This window comes from Berghia stephanieae, chromosome 3, assembly GCF_034508935.2.
Source record: "Berghia stephanieae isolate SIO BIC M18660-M18661 chromosome 3, UCSD_Bste_1.3, whole genome shotgun sequence".
NCBI lineage: Eukaryota > Metazoa > Mollusca > Gastropoda > Nudibranchia > Aeolidiidae > Berghia > Berghia stephanieae.
In genome coordinates, this window is record NC_088362.1 from 2,182,393 (window position 1) to 2,200,791 (window position 18,399).

The 18,399-nt window shown below is 34.7% G+C and overlaps 1 protein-coding gene across 1 annotated transcript in view; it reads left to right on the top strand.

Annotated features, from left to right (window-relative positions):
- The window catches only part of LOC144966947 (uncharacterized), an 18,307-nt gene extending 1,060 nt beyond the window's left edge, over positions 1-17,247 (top strand). The window contains 9 exon segments of the mRNA XM_078903642.1: positions 3,283-3,486; positions 4,770-4,997; positions 5,772-5,861; positions 8,147-8,351; positions 9,399-9,577; positions 11,418-11,550; positions 12,971-13,109; positions 14,986-15,577; positions 15,580-17,247. Of these exon segments, the coding sequence (XP_078759768.1) occupies positions 3,283-3,486; positions 4,770-4,997; positions 5,772-5,861; positions 8,147-8,351; positions 9,399-9,577; positions 11,418-11,550; positions 12,971-13,109; positions 14,986-15,577; positions 15,580-17,247 (3,438 nt within the window).
- Positions 17,248-18,399: the final 1,152 nt, after the last annotated feature.

Here is an 18,399-nt window from a genome sequence, read left to right on the forward strand (position 1 = left end):
CATCCACCCATCTATCCATCGATCCATCCATCCATCCATCTATCCAGGTTCTAGAAATGACATTGATAAATTAGCACTCAAATAAAAAAAAAAAAAAAAAATAGTAGTAGTAGTAGTAGTAGTAGAAGTAGTAGTAGTAGTAGTAGTAGTAGTAGTAGTAGTAGTAGTAGTAGTAGTAGTAGTAGTAGTAGTAGTAGTAGTAGTAGTAGTAATCATAATAAATGATATATTATTATTATTATTATTATTATATTATTATTATTATTATTAGTAGTAGTAGTAGTAGTAGTAGTAGTAGTAGTAGTAGTAGTAGTAGTAGTAGTAGTAGTAGTAGTAGTAGTAGTAGTAGTAGTAGTAGTAGTAGTAGTATTGTTATTATCATTATCATTATCATTATATTAGTATTATGCATAGCAAAACATAACACATGGTATAGGGTGAAATAGGATAAAATCCTTTGAATGCCCTTAATATTAATAGTAATGCTAACAATCTTTCGATGGTAAAGAGAATTAATCAACTTAAATGTACCCATGAATGTGTGATATACAAACATATACATTTAACCGTGACATGCAAAACACCACACACGTACACACACACACACACACACACACCACACACTCATGCATACACACATATAGAAAATAACCATAATAAGATAACAATTCATGATATTTACATACAAAATTGAAAACCATGTCAACAGCAGTGTAATCCTGTATTATTCATCATATATAAACCTCCCTTCATATAACTCACTGTTTACTAACACATTGAAATGTTCTATCGATTTTGCAATCTTTGTTTCAAATTTCAAATTGTTCCATTTCTGGACAATACGAATACCGAACCAGTTTTGTCTCATGCTTATTTTGCATCTAGTGACAAAATTTTTTAGACTTGTTCCCTCTATAGTAAAAGTAATATTAGAATATGAAAATAAAAATCAGAAAAGTTTATCCTATACAGACCATGCACCAATCTATAAACCTGAATTAAATCCCCACGAATTCTGTATTTTAAACTTGCTAAGTCAAGAAATTCTAACCCTTCCTTATAAGATAAATACTTTACTGCACAAATCTTTTGGACAGCTCTCCTCTATACCCTTTCAATACTAATAGATTGTCGAACAAAGATATGGTTTTATCAAGACTTATAAATGTTCCACATGTTATACAAATATTATGTTTGCACGGCTTACGCAATCATCAATTTGTAGGATAGATACATCAAAATTACAAAATGAATCAAAAGAAACTCCGACACCCTTTTCACAAGGCACAACAGAAAGTAGATTTGACATAAAAGTATCGGGAAAATAATTATGACATGGATTATTTTTTCCTATATTATGTAATACATTACATTTCGAAATATTAAAATCCAAATGCCATGTTGTAGACCATTTGAATAATTTTCATATTCTAATATTACTTTCACTAGAGGGGACAAATTTAAGATATAATATTATGTGACTAGGTGAAAAACAAACATGAGACAAAATTGGTTTGATATTTCATATTGCCCAAAAATGGAACCATTTGAAACAAAGAATACAAAATCTATGGATTATTTCAATGTGTTAGTAGACAGGGAATTATATGATGGGAGATTTATATATGACGAATAATACTTGGTTGGACTGCTGTTGACATGGCTTTCAATCTTGTATGTAAATATCATGCATTGTTATATTATTATGGTATTTTCTATATGTGTGGATGCACGAGTGTGTGTGTGTGTGTGTGTGTGTGTGTGTTTGTTTTGAATGTCACGGTTAAATATATTACATGACACATAGATGAGTACATTAACGTTGATTAATTATCTCTACCATGTTTATCATTATTGTAATCTTTCCATCAATTGACTTTTAGCATTACAATGAAGGGCATTCCATGGCTGTTATATCATTTCGCCCTATACCATATGTTATGTTGTTGTTATTATTATTATTATTATTATTATTATTATTATCATCATCATCATTATCATTATCATCATCATCATCATCATCATCATCATCATCATCATCATCATCATCATATTATCATCATATCATATCATCATTTACATCATCATCATCATCATCATCATCATCATCATCATCATCATCATCATCATCATCACCATCATCATCATCATCATTATTATTATTATCATCATCATCATCATCATCATCATTATTATTATTATCATCATCATCATCATCATTATTATTATTATTATTATTATTATTATTATTATTATTATTATTATTATTACTATTATTACTATATTATTATTATTATTATTATTATTATTATTATTATTATTATTATTATTATCTTTATTATTATCTTATTATTATTATTATTATTATTATTATTATTATTATTATTATTATTATTATTATTATTATTATTATTATTATTATTATTATTTTTATTATTATTACCATTATCATCATCATCATCATCATCATTACATTTATAATCATTCACAAAGTCCCAGGTTTGAGTGTTTTTGTGAAGATAATGGCCATTTAATTCGATTGATATTTGCTAGGACAAGTTTTCGGACCAAATGTTTAAATACGTGAATTTCCAGAGTACGGCACTTAAATGTCTAAAAATTAAATACATGCTAAGTGTTGCTGTGACTTTGGGACCCCATATGTGACCCTCCGTCTCAAGGCGGTATTATGTCGGGATGGTTCAGACCGCAAAAAGTGAATTTAGGGATAAAATGATGAGAAATTGGAGCTTAGAAGTATTTGTAAGGCAAGAAATAGTCTTTATACTCCACCATAACGTACAGAAATTAAGCCCAAGTTGGATATTTGTGGCTATGAATTCAATTTCCCTTACCGAGTGGATCCTGACATAATAACGCTTTGATACGGTAGGTCACATATACACTTTTTGAAAACCATTTTAAGGGTATTTTTATCAATGTTTTTTGTTTACAACCAAAGGTCACAAACTTACCATAATGTGCCAAAATTGTTAAATGTCTCCTTACCAGCCATTTTCAGGATTTCCCCCAAAACTTCACACCCAACTAACACAAAAAATATATTCTTTATCACTCAAACACAATAGCAGAAAGTTCTTGCCATACATAATTTCTTTAGCAAAACTTGCTCTACAACAACTGTCCATTTTCTTTGAATTTTATGATGTACAAGAGAAATTTGAATAAGAAAAATGTTGGTTGTATCGTAACGAATGTGACGATTTTCCTGTAGTTGGTAACAGAGGGTTAACGATCTTCTTTCTTACTTTTCTTCCAAAGACAAAGGATAGCATGCACGGTCCAGAACAACTGGTAACGATACAAGAACGTGAGTACCTGGCTCGTGTGTGTTGGCTTCTACACGATGTTGGTACACTGGCGTTAAGAGCTACCTTTGACAGTATACATCCGCCATTGACTCTCGCTGACCATCTCTCCTTCATGCATGTCAAGTCCGTACTTCAAAAACTTCATCAACAAGAGGTAACTGCATGGAATGCCTTTGTTACTTTTAAATGAATGAGCTTTTTTTATATAGATAGTATGCGCTTGGCCAAGAAGCTCACAACATTGCCATCCGGAAGTATAACGGACCAACACACTAAAATATGTATAACCATGAACGTTTATAGTCTGGTTCATATCGTTTAGTGAGAAGTACTCATAAACGCGGATGGCAAAAACAATAACAAAGATCTACGTGACGTCATCATCATTATATCTATAGCTCAATATCCACTAAATGTGCTAAAAGCGCTTTACAAGGGGCCCCTAGTCAACAGTTACATTTATCATGTAGGACGGGACATAACGCCTATTAGGCGATATTACAATGTTTCGGACAAAGACAACACTGTTAACGGCCAGGTACTCATTTTACACCCGAGTACGGTGAGAGAATGTGAGTAAAGAGTCTTTTCCAAGGACTCAACTATGCGCCGAGCGAGAGGCTCGATCCCAGGACCTTCCGATTCGAAAGCGAGAGTCATACCACAAGACCATATAGCTGCACATCCTTGAATCAGTCGAATAAATACGAGCCTGCAATCAATGTTGTCAATATGTTATTGTTGTCTCTTTGTAGGGTTTAATGGCCAAGTGTGCGGCTATGTGGTCTAGTGGTATGACACTCGCTTTCAGATTGGAAGGTCCGGGGTTCGAGCCTCGCGCTCGGCGCATAGTTGAGTCCTTGGAAAATGCCCTTAACTCACATTCTCTCACCGTACTCAGGTGTAAAATGAGTACCTGGCCGTTAACAGCGTTGTCTTTCTCCGAGAAATTGTAATATCGACTAACAGGTGTGTTGCTGTTGACCAGTGATCCCTTGTAAAGCGCTTTGAGCACATTTAGTGGATATTGCGCTAATTAAAGCTCAATTATTTAATTAACTGGAATGCCTTTGTTACTTTTCTTATCGTTGAATCAGTCGAATAAATACGAGCCTGCAATCAATGTTGCCATAATATTATTGTCTCTTTGTAGGGTTTAATGGCCAAGTGGTGAGGCATTCACTTGTGATTTATCGGCCCCATGTTCAAGTTCCGTTGTGGATTGTGCAAAGTTGAGACTATCTTTTTCAGGTGTAAAAATAATATCTAAACTGTAAAAAGACCTTAGTGACGTCAATTTCGAACTATTTATATAAATGCCATGTATTATTATTAATAATAATAATAATAATTATTATTATTATTATTATTATTATTATTATTATTATTATTATTATTATTATTATTATTATTATTATTATTATTATTAATCGGCAGGTCCTGACGGACAGACAATGGCAACAGCTGTATCCCCCTCGACGAAAACGGAAAAAGATCCGAGAACTTGTGTCCTCAGAACATTTTGATACGAAAGTCTTGGTCGTCCTCCTCCAGACAGTGTGTCACCTCACACCGCCCTACCCCTACGGCTGGCATGCGGCACCGCTCAATACAGACAGTTCCCTTAGTGCTGACGTGGCCCGATTACAGCTCAAACTACAAGAAGTATGTATCAATGTGACCCTTCGCCTCAAAACGGTATTAAGTCGGGATGGTTAAGGTGTTGAAAATTGAATTTATAGCCAGACATTATCAGTCTTGTGATGAGTTTGTATGTTTTATTTGGGAGAATGGATACCATATTATTTTAGGGTTAATTTCGGCTTTTAAGTATCAGGTTCGTTCCGACATAATACCGTTTTGAGACGGTGTATTATATATATATATATATATATATATATATATATATATATATATATATATATTTAAAATATTTACCACAATGTTTGAGACAGTCTACATTAATGTTTCAGGCTTATGTCGAGCATGTCGAGCACTTTTCGTACCATATTTGTATCAAACACAATTCAATATATATATATATATATATATATATATATATATATATATATATATATATATATATTATATATATATATATATATATATATATATATATATATATATATTATACTCTTTCTTCTATTGTGATAACGAGCTCATTTCCACACATGAAGTTTTTCACTTATTAAGCCATTAATAGATCTCAACTATGGATTAAGCTTTCATCAATTTTCATAAGCTTAAATCGACTAGAAATTGTTTTTCGTATCTATTTGCCTGTGTTTTCCACACAGCGAACACCAATAACCCGGCATCTGTAGTACCTCTTTAGATGTCGTTGATTCTCCATGAAGATCAAGCGGCATTGGAAAGTTACATACATTGTGAGACATGATTGCACTTCATTTACTTCTGATTCAATTCTATTTCACGTAGGTTGGAGGCTTGAGTGGTCTAAGACAAGATGAATACCCTGTCCTTTGGGGTCAAGCCACGGATGTATTGACCAGACTGGGAAACCAGGAAGTAAGCTTGGAGTCTCTTAACCCTTTCCATACCACCCATAGGAAAATCGTCACATTCGTTACGATACAACAGACAATTTTCTCATTCTGAATTCTCTTCTATATCACAAAATTTAAAGAAATGCTTTTATTGCAGCTATAAATACGAAACACTGTGTTGTAGGTATCATTTTGCTGAACAACATTCTGTACAGAATGCACTTGTTACTTTTTTGTTTGATTAGGAAATGTCTATTTTGTGTCAGGAGGGTGTGAATTTTTGGGGGAAATTCTAAAAATAGCTGGTAAGGAGAGAGTTAATTCACTCAATAATAGAGAGTTTTCCTACTTTTCAAAATTGGAAAAAATGTATTAAAAATGAGCGTGTACATTCAACTACCATTAACATGTAAACACTAAAAACATTAGCTTTGATACTACGCCTATAATTTGTCTCAGAAAAACGTAATAAATAGGCTTGGGGTAAAAGTAACCCCGGGTAAACTACGGATATAGTCGGTGTTAGGGTTGAGTGAGTTAAAGAGTTAATAACCTGAGTTAAGTCTGAATCAATTCCCTTTCCGATAATTTGCTTGTTGAAAATAAGCAATGGTTTTGTAACATTTCTAAAATAAATATGTTAAAGATATAAGGTGAAAATAGACCTAAACTTTTTGGACATTGCAACTCGTAGATAATCGTTTGAGACTTAATAGGAGATGTGAGCAATATTGTTTTGTTAACTATTAAACATTAAAATGTCTATTGTTGATGATTTATGTTGTAAGTGAATATGTATATGTGCGACCATGTGGTCGAGTGGTATGACACTCGCTTTCGGATCGGAAGGTCCTGGGTTCGAGCCTCGCGCTCGGCGCATAGTTGAGTCCTTGGGAAAAAGGCTCTTTACTCACATTCTCTCACCGTACCCAGATGTAAAATGAGTACCTGACCGTTAACAGCGTTGTCTTCGTCCGAAAAATTGTGATATCGCCTAACAGGCGTCATGTCCCGCCCTAATGTTAAATGTTGCTGTTGACCAGCGACCCCTTGTAAAACGCTTTGACTTTTAGTGGATATTGCGCTAAATAAAAGCTCATTTTTTTTTAGAATATGTAAATAATGGCTAACAAAGAGATATTAAAATATACATTCATTCTCAGCTATTTTTTCGATTAATTTTTTTTTGGGGGGGGGGAATCACAATATCCATTTAATGATTTAACCGAGTACAATTTTAATTGAAACACCAACAATTGAGGCATTCCATATCAGGGGACATAATCGTGTTTCTTGGGTCCTGCTGGTGTCAATATAATGATCTGAATAGCATGTCCTCTACAATGTGATAAAAGAAAGAAAAGGACGGTTTTGATATAAGGACGCTAATGTGCTAAAATAGGGAATGAGATTAGCGGAAGAGTAGCGTCCCTTGATTGGACGTCACCTTACAGAGAGAACGTCAACATGGTTTTGCATATGCTTCTCTCTCGTCCTCGCTTTCGATGAAGTGTCTCATGCCGCTTTCACCGGAAGCGAGGACGAGAGACGCATGCGCAAAACCATATTGACGTTCTCTCTCTAATAACTTCTCCATCGGTGACGTCCAATCAAGGGACGCTACTCTTCCGCTAATCTCATTCCCTATAGACTTTCTGGGGATATTTTGATATGATTGCACGCTTATTTTTAATTAATACCTACGAGAAAACTTAAATTTGAAATGCTGGTTTCTTTTTTTTCCACAAGACCCAAACGCAAAGTAAACTGGTATTCATTGCATTATTGCCATCTCACCTCTATAGAGAGGGAAACTATTTCTCCAAATTATGATATAATGCGGCTTATGTGGAATTGATATGAAATTCAGGAAATCACCTCCATTTTTTCTGAGCCTCAGTTTGCGCGAATCAAGGAGAGGGGAATGTGGTCCAAAACGCGGGGAGTTTTAAGTGTTACTGCTTCTATAGACATGAGGATTTAGAATGAATGGATCACGTCGGGGTCACCAAATGTATCACCGGACAAACGAATACATGATACTTAAGAAAGTTGTGTCTTAGAAGTCAACACCTTTAATCTTTAAGGGGAGAACATAAACAGGAAGAACCGACATGACGCACACAAAAAGTAGGAAACAGACAAGACACGAGAATTTGGGTTGGAAAGTGCAACAGAGTAAACCACACAATTATAATATTCAATACTGTTTGAAAGAATCTCATATAGTTACTAATAATAACTTCACACCAAGCTGATTCCTTTCATATCAATAAATGACATTAAATAAACCAATTCTTTTCTCAGGTTCGAGTTCGAATCCAGCGCATTGAAAACGAAATGCTACCAGTTGATCTTCAATCCAAGTATATTGCCTTGGTCAAGGGTGCCTGGAACGCTTCAGACTGCGAGGCCATGGTCAGCAAATTGGTGAAATTAGAGAATAACAGGAGAGGTACTAGAGCCGGGGCAAGGTCCGCATTCAAAAGGAACGATGGAATGACATTAGATGGTTAGTGAGATGGAGAGAGAGAGAGGGAGGGAGAGAGAGAGAGAGAGAGAGAGAGAGAGAGAGAGAGAGAGAGAATAAGTAGGAGTGAAATATCTGGTCAATGTTACAGTTATTTAACGTTATAACAAGTGTAACTAAATGACAAATTGCCATATTATTGACAATAAAGATCTATTATTATTATTATTATTATTATTATTATTATTATTATTATTATTATTATTATTATTATTGTAATTATGATCATTATTATTATTATTAGTATATTAGATAACAATTTGCAATCCGCTTCAACAGTCGTCACTTCCCTCGTAATGACGCATGGGAACTTAGTAACTGGCTCTAAACTATCGGAACAATTGCGGATGCCCTTATAAAATATTGCTCCGACGACCATAAAAAACATATCCAGAGGAAAAAAAAACAATATAAATCTGATCATGTTTTGACTTTTACACATTCTGATCACAAGACATATGGAAAGTTCGAGCCAGCACGAAGAATAAAAAGTACCGAATCGAGGGACGCTACTCTTCCGCTAATCTCATTCCCTATTCACATGGTATAGAAACCTAGGCTAGGTCTTAGATATTTTCACGATGGAATATACAATTTCTGATTTGATTATATATTTCTAAAACTTGTTGAATTATTTTATTTTGACCTTTTCCTTACCACCCATAGGAAAACCGTCACATTCGTTACGATGCAACCGACAATTTTCTCATTCTGATTTCTCTTGTTCAACAGAAAAATTTAAAGAAATGCTTTGATTACAGCTATAAATACCAAACACTGTGTTGTACACATCATTTTGCTGAACAATATTCTGTATAGAATGCACTTGTTACTTTTTAATTTGATTAGGAAATGTCTATTTTGTGTAGGGTGGGTGTGAATTTTTGGGGAAAATTCTAAAAATAGCTGGTAAGAAAGGGGAGAGTTAAATGCAATCGTTCCGAGTGAGAGGCAAAGAAGTAAAAAAAGGTACAAATTATACCCTGAGGGTCATCCTTATCCGTTCTGTTTGTAAATTCCTCCAAACAGGAATTCCCCCAGAGGACCGTGTAGTTATAACAAAGTGTTATAAGTTGCTGCACGATACTGTTCAAGCTGAGGACGTCCTTGACCGCCTGCAACAAGGTCAAATAATCAAGGTCACGGATAGACAAGAAGTTATGGCTCCCCCCAAAAACGTGGATAGGATGCAAGTATTATTGCCAAAGGTAAGAACGTATCATCATTTTAAATTTAAAGCGTCCAAAGTATTATTCAACTTACAAAGAAATGAGAGGGGTTTCAAATATGTATTAACCAGTAGATTTTTGACCAATCAAAACATAGGATTTGTGACACACATTCACACGTGTTCGGACGCGCATGGTTGGTGACTTATAAACAATAACGTGAATGAAATCGCTCTCTCTCTCTCTCTCTCTCTCTCTCTCTCTCTCTCTCTCTCTTTCTGTGTGTGTGTGATCATTGTTATTGTTTTTATACCACCAAATGGGTGACTAGTTGTCACACAATTTTCTCGATCAGATTATAATTTATGATTAAGTTTACACATACATCTGTGGTGGTTCTATTGATCAAGCGGTAGAACAGTGGGTATTTTACTTAGACACATGCCATCGATAGTAAACCCGGGTAGTTTGCTATGTTAACCAATCACTGCCAGTGTTTACATTATGACGATTGTCCAAGAGGCGTGGTTATCTATGTGTCTATTATTCCCGTACTGTTGAATATAGATAGATTGAAGTTGACGCCACTCAGGTCTTTGTTATTGTTTTTTGCCATCCACGTTTATGAGTAATTTTCACTAAACTGTATTAACTAGACTATAAAAATACATGGATACACACAGTTTTGTGTGTTGGTCCGTTATACTTCCGGATGGCAATGTTATGAGCTTCCTAGCCAAGCGCATACTATCTATGAACAAGTCTTTTTTTTAACATTTTTTTTTGTTAAAAGAAAAAGATAAATTATCTACCTTGGTAGGACTTTTCCCGACTTGTACATATATGCAGGTCTGACATCCTAGTCATGTGCTTAGGTTAACATTGTTGTAATGGACAATATTTCGTGTCATTTTTGAGTTTCATTAGACCAATGAAATGGGCCCATACGAAATTGAGTTATCAGACCTGCAAATAAGTGCACGTCGACTTTTTCCTATACAATTTTTCATGATGATTCAGTTATGCCAACAAGAAGACCAGCCTGACCAATTTCAAGTTGAGAGTTTTGCACTAAATATCGCTTCATATATTACATAATCAGTTGGATGGTGAAAAGATTTGAACTGAGATATTGCAAGCTTAGTTAGAAAGTCAACTTTCATCAAAACTGAGTTTTTATCATAAATGATTAAATCAACTCTTTTTGTTCATCTTCGGGAAATATCAAAGCTTAATTTCACTTCTAAATATTTTTTTTTACAGCTAGTCAAGTTGAAAAAGTATGAAATTTGAGAAAAGTTGCTGGAAATCTTTCCCATACATCTGACCATAACTTCATGAAAAATCACCCGATTTACTTCAAATAAAGATTAAAATTCTCTGGAGAAAATGTGCTTTCAGAAATGCATAAAAATGTAAATCCAAAATTTGCACCTTCCGACTGATTATGTCATGCACTGACACATATTATATGCTTATGAACCGTAAATGCCAATTTATATCTTGTTATATTTTTTTAAAATTGAGCTTTTATATAGCGCAATATCCACTAAACGTGCTCAAAGCGCTTTACAAGGGGTCCCTGGCAAACAGCAACACATAACATGTAGGACGAGACATGACGCCTGTCAGGCGATATTACAAATTTTTGGGACAGAGACAACGCTGTTTACGGCCAGGTACTCATTTTACACCTGAGTAAGGTGAGAGAATGGGAGTAAAGAGCCTTTTCCAAAGACTCAACAATGCCCCGAGCGAGGCTCGAACCCAGGACCTTCCGATCCGAAAGCGAGTGTCATACCACTAGACCACATAGCCGCACATATAATCTTAGACCCTTGTATAAACAGTATATAAACAACCGTTTTCTCATTCACAGATCATGAAATCCCCTATCCCGTACGCCTTTAAACTGTTTTGTGATGCCATCAAGTTTAAATACCCAAGAATATACGAACAAGTGATGAAAACGAGGAAGGCGGTTTACAAACAAGGAGTGCATGAAACAATTGGTGTGTTGATGAGTCGCTCTATTTCCTGTTTACCATTTTCTGTTCTTCAATCACTCTATTTCCTGTTTACCATTTTCTGTTCTTCAATCACTCTATTTCCTGTTTACCATTTTCTGTTCTTCAATCACTCTATTTCCTGTTTACCATTTTCTGTTCTTCAATCACTCTATTTCCTGTTTACCATTTTCTGTTTTTCAATCACTCTATTTCATGTTTACCATTTTCTGTTCTTCAATCAATCTATTTCCTGTTTACCATTTTCTGTTCTTCAATCACTCTATTTCATGTTTACCATTTTCTGTTCTTCAATCAATCTATTTCCTGTTTACCATTTTCTGTTCTTCAAATAAATCGTTTCAGCATTAAAGAAAGAGGCCTCACTTTTGTATTGTGCCGGAAATTATTGTCCAGGAACTAGATTTAAATAGCTAGATAATTGAAAGGACAAAATTATATTATTATTATATATTATTATTATTATTATTATTATTATTATTATTATTATTATTATTATTATTATATTATTATTATTATTATTATTATTATTATTATTATTATTATATTATTATTATTATTATTATTATTATTATTATTATTATTATTATTATTATTATTATTATTATTATTATTATTATTATTATTTTTATTATTATTATTATTATTATTATTATTATTATTATTAATGTCATTATAATTATTAATATTAATATTATTCTATTATTTTTTATTATTATTAGACTATTATTATATTATTATTATTATTATTATTATTATTATTATTATTATTATTATTATTATTATTATTATTATTATTATTATTATTATTATTATTATCATTGTCAATTTCTCGATAATTGTAAGGACAGAAAAGTGTTTTCAATGTGAGCTTATAAAAAAGAATAATCAAAAGGTAAAACTAAATCAAACAAAAATGTTAATGAAAGGCTGAATTATAAACATCTTATAGTGCTTATAAATGAAGTGAGGAATAAGAATGAGGAGGACGAATACGATGAGTAGGAGAAGAGGAAGAGGAAGTAGACGACGAGGAGGAGGATTAGAAGATAGATGAGGAGAATAACTAAACTCATCCTTTACGCCAATTTGTTTTATTTTCCACATAAATATTCCTAGATCACAACATTGTCCAGGTCATTCTCTTGTCTTTAATAGAAGATGACTATAAACCACTTTTAGCAAGTTTTCATGTTATGTTTGTGAACAGGCAAGTGAATAGAAGGGTTCATTTTAATGGCATTGTTAGTAGCTATTTCTGGAAAACATTTGTAGCAATTTCTGGATAACATACGGCTTGACCTATAGCCGTCTATAGATTTTTCTTTAGTATTCATATTATTGACATTAAAATATACTTATACTTATATTTGTGTCGAATGGCCTCTCCATTATTTTCTGATAGATGTTGTCGGGATTATACGAGAAGGATTAGAGTCTCATTACAAGGAAGTGTTTTCAAGCCTGACTCCGTTGCCATGGTCGGAAGTGACGTGTAACATCAAGGACCTGTACTGTCCATTGGAGATCTTCGACTCTGAAGGGTAAGACTATTAACTCACTCAATCCTAGAGATTGTGGCTACTTTTCAAAATTGGAAAAAATTGTTTTAAAATGAGCATGTGCATAGATCGTTTTATTCAACTATCATGAACTTGTAAAAATTAAGAACATTAGCTTTGATACTACTAGATACGCCAATAATTTGTCTCAGAAAAATGTAATAAATAGGCATGGGGTCAAATTAACCCCGAGCATGCTTCGGATATAGTCGGTGTTAGGGTTGAGTGAGTTAAGAAAAGACTTATTACAAAAGTTAATAATCATCATCATCATCAACATCATCATCAGAATCATCATCAAGTGGTGCTAAATCTGAGACAGACACTAGAGATAATGGCTCTTCAATACTCCTTAATCTGTGATCTTCTCGGATAGTCGATGTTTTTTTTCTCATCTATCCTTCTATTCATGTCCTGGTTCTTGTAACATAGCATATTATCCATTGTCTACCTCTACTTGCTTCGTTTAGGCAGAAGACAGAAAGTAATTTAAAAGGCGAGTGAAGAACGGCATTAAGTAACTCTTTATAAGAACGGGACCTGGACAGATAAATTGCTTGACCGTTTGATGACCATACATCGTATTCAAATATAGAAATACTTGTAGGCATTCTTTCAACCGTAAGCTTCCTGATTGACCTCTATTACTCTCGTCCAGGGATTATTATTATATCATATTGGGCTTTTTTATATATCGCAATATCCACTAAACGTGCTCAAAGCGCTTTACAAGGGGACCCTGGCCAACAGCAACATTTAACTTGTAGGACGGGACATGACGCCTGTTAGGCGATATTACAATTTTTTTTTTCGGACATTGACAATGCTGTTAACGGTCAGGTACTCATTTTACACCTGAGTACGGTGAGAGAATGTGAGTAAAGAGCCTTCGCAAAGGACTCAACTATGCGCCAAGCGAGGCTCGAACCCAAGACCTACCAATCCGAAAGCGAGTGTCATACCACAAGACATGACATAGTATTCACTAATTGTCTATTTTGGTCTTGTGGAAGAGTATAAGAAATTATTTTTCTGATGTTTTCAAGTTAGTTTTTTATTACTATTATCTGAAATCCCTTAATCATCAACATATTATAATATTGAACAATATAGTATATTATTTTATTCATTTAAAGAATATATGTTGTCATGCTCTCTCACTCTCTCTCTCTCTCTGTCTCTCTCTCTCTCTCTCTCTCTGTCTGTCTCTTTCTCTCTCTCTCACTCTCTCTGTCTCTCTCTCAATCTCTCTCTCACTCTCTCTCTCTCTCACTCTCTCTCTATCACTCTCTCACTCTCTCTCACTCTCTCTCACTCTCTCTCTCTGTCTCTCTCTCACTCTCTCTCTACTCTCTCTCACTCTCTCTCTCACTCTCTCTCTCTCTCTCTCCCTCTCTCTCTCTGTCTCTCTCTCTCTCTGTCTCTCCCTTTATATATATTTATATATATATATATATGTGTGTGTGTGTGTGTGTGTGTGTGTGTGTGTGTATGTATGGGAAGATAGCGGAATAGAGGAAGATAGCGAATGCTCGAAATTATATTGTTAAAAATGAATATAATCACACTTGAAATATTTTATGAATAGCTCCTTTCATTAAAAAGTTGAACATTATTATTTCTTGATTTGGTTTTATGATTATACAAAACACACACACACACACACACACACACGCACCACACACATCACACGCATTTTCATATATATTATTAATATATAATATATATATATATATAATATATAATATATATATATATATAATAGCGTGTAATGTGTGCGTGTGTGGGTATGTGTGTGTACGTGGATGTGTATTATACTGTATCATTATATTTCTGTTGTTTCATTATTCCTCGACAGACGCAAAATTTCTTTGGATGCGATCCTACCCCTGCAAGCTCACTCAAGTCGCGGCACCCGTGTGGTTTTAGAGGGCTTTGCTGGAAGCGGAAAATCTACTTTAGCGACTATGCTCTCTTTTCTCTGGGCAACCCAACCAACATACTTCCAAAATTCTTATAAATTCATGCTCTACGCTGACGCACACGCCATGAAAGGAAGTTTTCAGATGGAGGTTTACGACCAGCTACTACCTTCAAACTTCAAAGTAGCTGCTGGGGAATTTTGGGCAACCATAGAACACAATGCACGTCACACTTTGATTTTGGTAGATGGGTTTGAAGGGGGACAAGGTAGTGAAGAACTGTTGAAAATTGTTCAAGGTAAAATCCTCCACGGATGTGCAGTTTTGGCATTTTCAAGGCCTGAGGCTAAGATCAGTGGTTTTGTCAATCCTGATTATAAACTTTACAATCTGGGGCTAAAACATGGAATGGTCACAAAAATAATGAAGAACTTGACACGAATCGTAGATCAGGAGAAGGAAGAGGAGGAAGGGGATTCTCCTGACGTCATTCTTCCCCAGAAAATATTCCCCTTGAGCCGTATATGGAATCCCCATACATATGCACTCTTGTTTTTGCTATTTTCCGTCTACAAGGGGCTCAACCTCTACATGACATAACTACGCTAACAAACCTATTCCAGCAATACATCATCGCCATGGCAAATGAATTTTGCCAACAGAATGAGATTGAGATATCTGAAAATGAATACCCCGAGGCTGTTACAAGGGCTACTGCCGAATTAGAAACATTTGCCCACAACTCATTTAAAAGCAAAAGATTTGCTATTACCGAGGAAGAGTTGATGCAGGAGAAAAACAACAGTTTGATTAGACAGTTAGGAGCATTGACCAGACAAGGTCCAGGACTAAGGTGGAAATTTGCTTGTTCGTTATTAATGGACTTTCTATCATCCAGATTTATACCAGATTCTACGATTTCTTTAGTTTTAAAATCTCCACGTACTTGTTTTATCATGGCTTTTGCTTGTGGCTTACACGTAAACGATGAAAACTCAAACATACTCGTGAAATTATTTAAAGAAATGACACATTATAACGGCAGTAAGAACAAGAAGATATTCTTTAAGGAAGTGGGACAAGACAACGAAATTCAGCTAAAGAGTGGCTCCATCAAATCCTACGCACATAGTCTCTGTTCCTTGGTCGAATGTCAAGGTCGCGATGACGTCATGGAAATTTTGGCTCCGTCCTTTCCCAAACTCATTCAACTTCGTGACGTAAATATAATAAGTAGACATGTTTTCAACGGTCTCACCACCATATCATCTCATCCAAAAATAGTAATCACAACTTTAGAAATCAATCTTGTTCCTCTCCATTTAAAACAGCGGGAACTTTTCATATCATTCGCTTCTGCATTGAGTCAAAACGATTTATTGAAAACAATTACATTGGCATGGTCGTGTGTTGAGCTCATGGCGGAATTCTTAAAAACGTGCCTAAGCAGCTCTCCGTCTTTAAATTCTCTGCATGTCGAAGACTGCACCAGAAAACCATTCAAGACATTTGATGCAGCCACGTGGTCAGACGTGCAAGAGTTTTGTTCAAACCTTGGTAACGTCAATTCATTTTCTTTTGTCAACTGCAAAACTCCATCACTAGTTTGTCAAGTCATTCGTTCTCTCCCGCATTGCTTGAAAAAACTCAACTTAAACAAGTCATCTTTAAACATGATCTGCGCAGACGAAATTGGACAGTTTATGGAGAATTCAACTGCAACTGAATGCTTGTCACTGTCTGAAACCAATCTGACATCGTCCGATATGGCTGCTTTGTTCAAGGGATTAAAGCGATGCGAATCGTTGCAAACTCTTAGCCTCAGTAACATGGCATTTGATAGGACAGGCTTTGCTCATTTGATTGAGTATCTCAAACTCAGTACAACGATTCAAGAACTAGATTTAAGCTGTGTTAATCTTCCCGTTGAATTGTGTTCCATGTTAGCCCCTGTTTTAGAAGACTCTAGGACCATGAAAATATTATGGCTTCAAGACAGTTCTATTTCATCAGAGGGCCAAGATATCATTGAGACGGCAGCCAAGGACACTATCCGTGTGAGGGGTTTTTGCATGACGTGGACAGATCAAGTCGATGCTCCTAGTAGGATGGATTCATGTCTGATGTCACGTCCAGCAACGGCGCATCGTGGTCTACAAGAAAATCGAACTTATCTCATGTGGCTAGAACTTTTATAGTTGGATCAGAATGTAAGCAAATATCATATTATGTTTCTCCTGAACACTTATTCTCGAAAGTATTTCACAAGCGTCCGCATTGTTCGATAGTAGATCATTACTAATGCCAAGTCATACAGGTAAGTGACGTCATGATGTGAAGCCTATTGTGATCTTCACTCAATCATAACCAGATAATCAATAATGTGCGTCCATCAGAATCACCACTGATTTCACGAATTTATAATGAATATTTTGGGGAAAGTATAAAAAAAACCATAATAATTATGTTTTTGTTGACGATTGTTTGTTTCTTTCAGTATTGCTTCGTTTATATCTGCTTTATCAATAATACAACTACACAATATTACAAACGGGGCCTATTACCCTTGAAAATACATAGGTACCTATTTGAGTAAAACAATTTACAGATTTTAACTTTGGATCGCTAAATGACTCGGTTCATGTCACTCCATTATCAGCATGTCTTCGTAGTTTATATTGGAATTCTAGAACGTTAACATTGAATTATGAATGTATTTGAATATTCTACTTGAAGTCGCCGTGTCATTTACCGCTGTTATAGTTCAAATCCACGTACAGTTGAGTCTGACGCATCTCCAATTTGTTCCATATATTTTCAATAATTGCGCCTATTTCTAACTGGCCCGTTGATGGTCCTAATCAAGATTTGTGCGAGTATGTTTTATTGTGTGTGTGTATGTGTGCGTGTGTGTGTGCGCTCGTGTGTTTGTATGTTAGTGTGATTGTGTGAGAATGTAGCCTTGTGTTTTCAATATTATAACCCTATCCATAACAATACTGGTTTATCGCTACTTTATTTAAGGGTAATTATCAAAATAGTGCAGCTTTTTAGGTATGTAATACATTAGAAATTTAACATTGAAAAGACATTGTTGGTGTAAATTGACCATTTATGCATTTTTACCACATTATAATGAGGCCTTATTCTCAGACTGGATAAAACGATTTGATTTTCATCTTCCCATTTTCTTACATTTTAATAAGTCAGGTGGGTGGATACAAAACTATGCATTTAACCCTCTCCATACCAACTATAGGAAAATCGTCACATTCGTTACGATACAACCAACATTTTTATTATTCAAACTTCTTTTGTAAATCATAACATTTAAAGAAAATGAACAGGGT